The 10,037-nt window shown below is 39.6% G+C and overlaps 1 protein-coding gene across 1 annotated transcript in view; it reads right to left on the bottom strand.

The window, feature by feature from the left end:
* TEX13C (TEX13 family member C) overlaps positions 1-1,310 on the bottom strand; it is a 1,692-nt gene extending 382 nt beyond the window's left edge. The window contains exon 1 of the mRNA XM_032268254.1: positions 1-1,310. This exon is cut by the window's left edge and continues 382 nt beyond it. Coding sequence (XP_032124145.1) covers positions 1-1,310 — 1,310 coding nt within the window.
* Between the last annotated feature and the right edge of the window lie 8,727 nt (positions 1,311-10,037).

Genomic DNA, 10,037 nt, shown 5'->3' with positions numbered 1-10,037 from the left:
CTGTCCCCTAGGGGGACCATCTCCGTGGGCATCACTGGATCTTTCTCTAGGCTGTGGCTGTTGCTGTCCCCCAGGGGGACCATCTCCTGGTAAATGACTGGATCTTTTGTCAGACCATGGCTGCTGTTGTCCCCCAGGGGAACCAACTTCTGGGGCATCACTGGATCTTTCTTCAGGCTTTGGCTGCTGCTGTCCCCCAGGGGGACCATCTCCTTGGGCATCTCTGGTTCTTTCTTCAGGCTGTGGCTCTTGCTAAACTCTTGGGGAGCTGCACCCTGGTGCATCACTGGATCTTTCTTCAGGCTGTGGCTGCTTCTGTCCCCCTGGGAGGTCATTCCCTGGGGACACTCAGAACTTTCCTTTTGGTAGTGGCTTCTGTTATCCCCTGGGTGATATACCCACTGGAAATTCTCAGGATATCCATCCTGGCCATAGCACCTCTGGTCGCACAGAGGAGCTATGTCTTCCTGGGACCTCACTGTGGCCCAGAGACCAGGTGGATAAGTCCCTGAAGGAGGCATCTGTGGTGCAACTGCTGCTGCTGATTCCATTACCACTGGGGGTGGTAGAAGTGTTGAGTTTGGCAGTCCCATTGGTGAAGGCACACAAAATGGGACTGGATGTGGGGGCTGCATTGGCAGAAGGGGTTGCATGCCCTGGATCCAGCCACTCTGGGCTTCAGGCATGTAAAACACAGCTGCTGGGGCTGCTATCTGGGCTTCTGAATGCGGCATTCCCTGTGCCTCTGTGGCCACGGCCTCTCTCTGTTCTGCATTTAAACAACAGTCCACAGGCGCATACTGGCCAGCTCCTGGACCAGGTACAAAATTCTGAGGCATCGGATAGACCTGCATGGATCTCTCAACTTCACGCAGCCTTCCGCATAACCCATCACGCTCATTCAGCGCCTGCTGCAGGGCGGCCTGTGTGAAGTGAAGCTGTGTTGCCGCCGCCTCACGCTCCAGGCGCAGCTGCTCCAGCTGGGAGGTCAGAGCCCAGGAGGCCGCCTGGCGCTCCTCCACATGCCCTTGCAGCCGCCGAACCTGGTACAGCAGCTGCTCCCGTTGCCTCACGGCCGCTCGCACACTCAAAGCCAACGCGCTCCAGGTGCAGGCCCTCTTAATGGACCGCGGCACGTTCGGGTCGGCCACAACGGCCCGAAGCCCGTCCTCTACCTCGTTCCATGGCCGCGAGCGGAAGGCCACATAAAAGGCTGGGCCGCCCCCATTCATGTGGACTTCATCATTAATGAATTTGATCACATCACTGTGGCGAAACCCACTGGCGTGATACGCAAAGTTCACTGCCATGGCGGCTGCGGCCTAGTCAAGTAGCTGCCTCACGAGCGTTGCCTCGGCTGCGGCCGGCACTTCCAGTACAGGCTGCTGCCGCCAACCAGTCCGTCCCTCCCCTCCCCTCTCAGTCTTACTTTAGTCCTTGCTCAGTTGTGGCCTCCTCCTTGGCCTCCTTCCACCCTCAATCCCTTGTTCTTACAAAGAGCGAAGCAGACCCGCCATCACCACGGCAAACCCTGAGGCAACTCTGCAACACGCCACAGAGAAAAGCTGAGTCATGCTGCAAGGCCTGCTGGGACCCGCAAGGTCTGCTGGGACCAGCTTCCTTTGGCACGGCACCACGCCCCCATGTGGAGAATCGCCAGGTGGCTGAGCTGGGAGCTGTAGTGAACCCAGAGAGGGAGGGGGATCCGGCAGGTTTTTTGGAGACAGTAGAGTGGTCATTTGCACACCAGGAGTGGACCTTCAAACACAGACACACATACACACTTCTGTTCTGAAAGGGAAGGTGGGTTAAAGGAGTTCATAGAACTTCTGGGTGGGGTTGGGGGTACTGGAGGAGTAGGGCGATGGAGGTGTAGATGGCAAAGAATAAAGTTGCAGGGCTCCCAGTTCAGGGAAGTGAATAGGGTACAAGCTGGTGGAGTAGATGCCCTTGTCGGGGCAACAATGGGAACCAGGCACAGTTGTATACCCTGTACATGAGTGAGATGAGAGGCTGGCAGTTTTAGAGGGATTACAAGATTCAAACCACAGGTGAAGTCTAACCAGGGACACTAAAAAAAAAAAAAAACAAAAAACACCACTACCATGACTGAGTGGATAAGATGGAAAGGGAAGGCAGACCAAGATGTTCTGGGAAGACAAAGAGCTATCAAAAACAGGAGGCCACTACTAGGATACATGTCCTGATTCGGTGAAAAGGAGGAAAAGACATTTCAGAACTTAGCTTGGTCAACCTAAAAGGAAGAAACTGAAGCAAAGTTGATGTAAGTAGTGAGTTTATTTGGGCCAAGTTTGAGAATTATAATGTCAGAGTATCAATTTAAGTTGTCCTAAATATATATTCCAATTGACAGTTACAAGTATTTTTTAAAAGAGAGATCCCGAATTATTTATTTAAAAAATTACATTAAAAGAGCATAAACTATCAATTAGCTATACATTATTTGTATTATAAATTTTAAAAACATAAAAATAATGAGTAAGACAACTTGTCAAAAACAAAATGACTTTAAATAATTGCCCACAGACATGGATAAAGAGGATATGATTAAAGTCCCATACTTATGTGTCTCTGGAACTATACACCTCACATGGTTCAGACTGCTAGATATTTTTGCTTTCTCAGCATCCTGGAATGGAATGCTCTGATGAATGATGAGACAATGTGTGTGAACATGTGTGAGAAAAGCGAATCCTAGTGAAGATGTTGGATCTCAGATGTTTCTGAGGGCTTTCGGAGGATACCAAAAGCCATATGAAGAGATTTTCTATTATAGTGTGGGGGAAGGAAGGCTGCTGTTTGCTCAGTTCCTTCTCTTAGGCCTTTCAGTAGCCATACTGTCCTTAAGCCTCCTGCATAGTTCTTGCCTCACTCACTCTCACAGGAAAGATTTTCTCTTCTCAACTTTAAAACTAAATTATTCTCCTGTGGTTTGAATACCAGCCTCTCCCATCTCCTCAGGGAGTTCAATCCATTCATAGCTCTCCATTCTCTTCTCTGTTTCAGCCTCTTCTCCTTCATTGGCTCCTTCCCCATCACAGTATGATCATGTTCAAATTTGTTTCCCCACCCCCCGCCCCCACCCAATAATGCAACTTTCTTCTAACTTTACCTTTCTGTAACTTTTGACTCTTTTAACTGATACCTTTTTGAAATTCAGTCCCCTCTTCTTCTGTGACACCAAACTCTGCTGATTTTCTTCCTTTCTATCTGCTCCTTCTTAGTTTCTGTATGCTGCTTGCTGTGCTTTCATTCACACTTTAAATATTGGTGTCTTCCTGAGTTTTGTCCTAAGACCCCTCAGACCTTAGACTACCTCTCTTATTCCAGAGATTCTGTCTGTGGGATCTCATCTATTCTCTTGTTATAAACTATCATCATTAATTGCTAAAAGTTTCCAAAACTTTATGTCTAGTTGTGCTTTTCCCCTCAAACTTGACTTACCTAACCAACATCCTACAAACTTTCACATGGATCTTGCATAAGAACCTTATTCTCCACAAATCCTAAACTCATCAATGCTACTTTGGACAAATGGCTTGTCAAGTTTCTTAACATTTCTGAGGATCTACTTCCTTAAAGAGTTGTTGCAAAGATGAAATAAGAACATATATGTAAATACCATTTTTGTGATTTCCCATATATTAAATAAAGTGAGACTTAAGCTGGAATTTGAACAACGGGTAGGATTTAGGTGAGGACGGAGAGAAGGAAAATGAACCAGAAATTGATAAAAGATGTTTTCTATTATTTACCTATAGGCTGCCTGGCCAAGATTTGTACCAGGTCACCCTGTTCTGCCATATCCAGCTGAATTGTATTGCTCAATTCATAGGAAAGCTGCCTCTTGTGGTTTCATTCCATTATTATTTTAGAAGCTGTTATCTGGTCCCCCACCTACCTGCCTTCTACTTTTCAGCTATTTCCATGGATGCTCTTTGCTAGAGGAACACATCTGCTACCATCAAGGAGACACCATGTGTGTGCTGGCGCTTGTGATATTTCCAGGTTCTATGTTGCCTTCTGGGTGCTAAAGGCTTCATCTGTCTCTGATTAGAAATGAAACATAATTTCTATTTTGGAATATACAGAAATATGAAAACATATTAGGAAGATATAATTAGGATAAATGATTTTGTATATAATATTTTCTTAGTTTCGTAATGGAAAAATCTAATGTGACTCAGAAATATGTTTAAAAACTAATGTATTTATCATTCTATATAGATAAACAGATAACAGCTTTCCCTGAAAATAATATTTTCATACTTGGATGGTTCAACTTGCCAAGTGTTGAATAAATAGAAGGAGCAGCACTGTTTTGCTGGACATATAAAAAGGTGCTCAGGTGTAAGAGTAGCAGTTATCAATATTGCCAGCTCTAATTTCCAAATTGACACTAATCATTTTTGCATATTAAGTGAAGGTAGAAATGATTTCCTATAAACTAATGCTAAAGTTGCTCACTGATTATCTTTTCTATAGTCTTTTGCATATTCATCTTATAAACAATAATAATGGTGCTAATAAAAAGTTTTTCTTCTGAGCTTTTTATACAGTAATAAATAATGAATAACTTCTTAGCATTTACAATGTGCTAGGCCCTGTGGATATTTTGTGTGCATTATCTAATGCAATCATCACTGCAACAATGTGAAGTAACAGTATTACTTCCATTTTTTAAATAAGTAAATTGGGGCTTAAGAGAGTGAAATAATATTTGTAAGGAGCCACAGTTAGTGTGTGGGGAAGCCAGAATTAATACCTTGATTGGCCTAAGTACAAAATCCATGATCTTAACATTAAATTCTACAGCCAGAATGACACTTTTCCCCATAACTCTGAGATTCAAGCTAACAGAATCAACATACTGTAGATGTGATAATACATGTGCAAAACTTATACTGAACAAAAATGTCTTTTAATCTAAACCCAAGAAGAACAAAACTTGCCTATAACCTATTAGGTAGCCTAAGTGTATCTAAAAAAATGAGTCAAATGATGAGGCGTGATCAATTTGAAACACAGAAAACAGGAATCAGAGAGTACAAATTGAAACTGGTATTACAAGCCTGTCCAACATAAAAGATGTTCTAGCCAATGGATATGAACATTCCAGTCCCCTAGCCAGATCTATCTCTGTAGTGATAGACGCATTAAGCCACAAAAGTGCCATGACAAAAATCTATGAAAATCACTCAAACAAAATCCCAGTTTTTCTCATTACGTGTTGACACGTCTCCTCATAATTATATGATCCAGTATAACTCATAATTATGGAGGAAACTCAGTAATCATTATCCTATGTGCTGCAGTCTTTTTGATGGTTATGATTATTGAAAAAAAAAAGCTAACACTCGGATTTATACATTGATTCCTTTTGCATTAAACTGCTATAAGCTACTCTCTGAGAGATTGGTATCATTTAAGTATCTGACCAAATTGAGTATCTTACATATGGAACTGAGGAGCATACCCTGGTATCCACACTAAGGTACATCTACCCTAGGAGACAACTCTGTGTCATGATTCACAAAGTCACAGGTTTACTTTCTTGATCTAGACTGGTCAAGATAATCATTATAATTTCATAGAGGATCAGCTATGTGATGTTATTTGTAACAGTTCTCATTTGTTGAAGGCCTTTCAAAATAGGTGAAATTACAAATAGAGGTATACCTCAGAGATATTGTGGGTATGGTTCCAGACCACCAAAATAAAGTGAATATCACAATAACGCAAATTACACAATTTTTTGTTGCCTTATGCATATAAAAGTTATGTTTATCATATGCTATAGTCTATTAAGTGTGCAATAGCATTGTATAAAGCAATGTATATGGCTTAATAAAAATGCTTATTGCTAAAAGAAACGCCAACAATCATCTGAGCCTTCAGTGAGTAATACCCTTTTTGCCAGTGGATGATATTGCCTCAGCATTGATGATGGCTAACTGATCAGGGTGATGGTTGCTGAAGGATGGGGTGCCTGGGGAAATTTCTTAAAATAAGACAATAATAAAGTTTGCCACATGAATTGACTTTGCCCTTCATCAAACATTTCTCTGTAACATACAATACTTTTTGATGGCATTTTATCCACAGTAGAACTTCTTTCAAAATCGGAGTCAATCCTCTAAACTTGCTGCTGCTTTATCAACTAAGTTTGTATAATATTCTAAATCCCTTGTTGTCATTTCAACAATGTTCACAGCATCTTCACAAGGAGTAGTTTCTATGTCAAGAAACCACTTCTTTGCTCGTGCATAAGAAACAACTATTCATCCTCCATTAACGTTTTATGAAATTGCAGCAATTCAGTCACATCTTTAGGCTCTACCTCTAATTCTAGTTCTCTTCTATTTTTACATCTACAGTTACTTCCTCTACTGAGTTCTTGAACCCCATAAATTTATCTGTAAGTGTTGCAACAATTCCTTCCAAACTCCTGATAATGTTGGTATTTTTACCTCCTCCCATAAATAACAAATGTAATTCTAGAATTGTGAATACTTTCCAAAAGGTTTTCAATTGACTTAGATCTGATTCATCAGAGGAATCACTATCTATGGCAGCTATAGCTTTACAATATGTATTTCTTAAATAAGATGTACGAGTCAGAATTACTCCTTGATCAATGGACTGCAGAATGAATGTTGTGTTAGTGGGCATGAAAACAACATTCATTTCCTTGTGCACCTCCGTCAGGATCCTTGGGTAATCTGGTGCATTGTCAAGGAGCAGTAATATTTTGAAACGAATCTATTTTTTTCTGAGAAGTAGGTCTCAACAGTGGGCTTAAAATATTTGTTAAAGCATGCTGTAAACAGATGTGCTGCCATTCAAGCTTTGTTGTTTTATTTATAGAGCATAGGCAAAGTAGATTTGGCATAATTCTTAAGGAACCTAGGATTTTCAGAATGGTAAATGAGCATTGGATTCAATTCGAAGTCACCAGCTGCATGAGACCCTAACAGGAAAGTTGGCCTGTCCTTTGAAACTTCAAGCCAGGCAGTAACTGCTCCTCTCCAGCTATGGAAGTACTAGATGGCATCTTTTTCCAATATAAGACTTTGTCTACATTGAAAATCTGTTTATTGTAGCCATGTTCATCAATGATCTTACCTAGATCTTCCGGCTAACTTGCTATAGCTTCTACATCAGCACTTACTGCTTCACCTTGTACTTTTATGTTGTGGAGATGACTTCTTTCCATAAACTCATGAACCAACCTCTGCTAGCTTCAAATATTTCTTCTGCAGCTCTTTTGCCTTTCTCAGACTTCATGGAATTGAATAAAGTTAGGGCCTTGCTCTGGATTAGGCTGTGGCTGAGGGGAGTGCTGTGGCTTGTTTAATCTTCTATCCAGGCCACTAAAACTTTCTCCAGATCAATAATGAGGCTGTTTTGCTTTCTTATCATTCATGTGCTCACTGGAGTAACACTTTTAATTTCCTTCAAGAACTTTTCCTTTCTATTCTCAACTTGACTATCTATCTGTTTGTTGCATAAGGCCTGGATTTCAGCCTATCTCAGTTTTCAGCACACCTTCCTCACTAAGCTTAATCATTTCTGGCTTTTGATTTAAAGTGAGAGACGTGCAAATATTCCTTTCACTAAAACACCTAGAGACCATTATTATTTATTAACTGGTGTCTCTATTAGGGAATAGAGATACCTCCAGAGAGAAAGAAGGAGGAATGGCCAGTGGGTGGCACAGTCAGAATCCACATGTCCTTTATCAATTATGTTTGCCTTCTCATATGGGTACAGTTTATGATGTCTTAAAGCAATCATGATAGTAACAACAAAGATCACTGATCACCGTAACACATATAATAATGAGAACTTTTGAAATATTGTGAAAATTACCAAAACGTGACAGAGACACAAAATGAACTTATGCTGTTTGAAAAATAACACTGATAGACTTGCTTGATGCAGAGTTGCCACAAATCCTGAATTTTTTTTAAAAAAAAAAAAAAAAAAAAAACAAACCACAGTGTCTGTGAAGTATGATAAAGCAAAGTGCAATAAAACAAGGTATACCTGTGGTAGCAAGTGTACAAAAAATAAAAGTTTGGTTACTTGCTATAGTACTACCAACATTCTACTAAAGAAATACGCCTCCATGATGTTCTGCCACAAGAACTGACCTTGTATATTTAATGAGCATTAATTTAATTAATTTTAAGTTAATTAATTTTAAACCACCACAATATAATACTATTGCTTTTGAACCACCTATTTCAGTTATCATTGTTAATATTTGTAGTGGCAAGCTTGTTGTATTGTATTTTCCAGAAGAGCTATTTTTTTTATTCCACCCCTTCTGTTGTTCTGTTGTTTTTCTCTCATTATTCATTGTCAGAGAGCTAGAAATATTGGATTACTCTTCTCAGATTGTGTTTTAATTTGGAAAAATATTAAGATGCATATAGAGTCATATGTTCCCATCCCTGCCCCTGTAGTTGTATGTCAGTAGGGCAAATTATGAGTGATATTAATCCATTTGGCATCAACACAGACCACATTACAAATGGTCCTATCGGTATACATTATGATAAAAACATAAAAAATTCCTTTTCTGTCTATCCATTTCACAAGTTAATAATGTTCCCACAAGTAACTTTTTTTCATTAACAAATATTGTAGATCTGCAACTCACAAAATTATCTAAAAATGAGTATTTTCAATTTGTATCATGTTTTAGAAGTTACAAATTCTTGTGCTCCTCTGTCTGATGTTTCTAAAAGAAAGGGAGAGAATATTCTTCTATTTATCCTCAATATTATTCTCTTAGTATCCCACTCAATACTCAATTTCCTGGATTCTGGATCCTATACACATTGCTGTACCGTGTTGGATCTCACTAAGGTTGTAAACTGCTTCCTAATTTAAGATGCAAGGAAGATTATTTTCAATCTGGACCTCCTGATTGAATATGGTACTGATAATCACTGTCTTTTAAACTTCTTCACTTTTGAACTCTAAGAAATCAAACTCCTCTAGTTAATATAGCATATCTCCAACCATTCTTTTTCTGTTTCTTTTGTGAGCTCCTGTTCTTGTATTTGCTCAATAAATATTGATGTTCCCAGAGTCAGTGTTGTTCCTCTGATCTTCTTACTTTACATCTTTTTATAGGTAATTGAATTTATGCTCAGATTCTTGAATGTTACCTATATGCTGATAATTCCTGCACCTATATCTCTAACTTATGTGTCTCATTCAGGCCTAAGGCTTGTACAAAACTATATGCTGAATTCCTCAGATGTCTCACAAGAACCTTAATGCCACAACAGAATTCATCTTTACATCCTATATCACATCCTATCCTGTTCCTGTAATTATGGGTTGTCTGTTGCCATCATCTATTCAATTGCCAAAACTAGAAATTTTAAAGTCATATAGACTCCTCTCTCTCTTTCCCTGTCCCTATATCCAATTAGTGGCAATGTCCTCCTTTATATTTCTTATTTTTTTTCATTACTTTAATATCCATACTACCACCATCCAAAGAAACTATCATCATTTCCCTAGACTAGTACAACACCCTTAATGTGTTATTTAATCTCCTTACAATTTTCCCTGTTGGCCTTGCCAATCTAATTTTTATCCACTCCCTTATCATATGCTACATTCAAACAATGCTGAATTGCTTATAATCCCTCATACGTGTCTTTTTGTTTCTCATACATTTGGCCTTGTTTCTGCTGTCTTCTCTGCCTGGTTTCAAACACTCTTCACCTGGTTAATTTCTAATAATTAATATTCAGTGTAGGTGTCACTTATCTAGAAAGCATTCCTGACATCCACACATAAGGCTGTTTCCTACTATTCTATAAACTATTCTATCTTGTTCATTTTTGTATCTCTAGGATTTAGCATAGTACCTGTTACACAATGCATGTTTTTTGAATGCAGGAACATGAAAGGCAACCCCTAGTTATTACAATCAGATTTGATGAAAAACCCTAAACTCACCTTATCCTTTTTCTAACGTCTAGCCTTCC

Source organism: Sapajus apella, unplaced genomic scaffold (assembly GCF_009761245.1).
Source record: "Sapajus apella isolate SASKATOON/1434 unplaced genomic scaffold, GSC_monkey_1.0 scaffold176, whole genome shotgun sequence".
Classification (NCBI taxonomy): Eukaryota; Metazoa; Chordata; class Mammalia; order Primates; family Cebidae; genus Sapajus; species Sapajus apella.
This window is presented reverse-complemented; position numbering and strand designations above follow the sequence as displayed.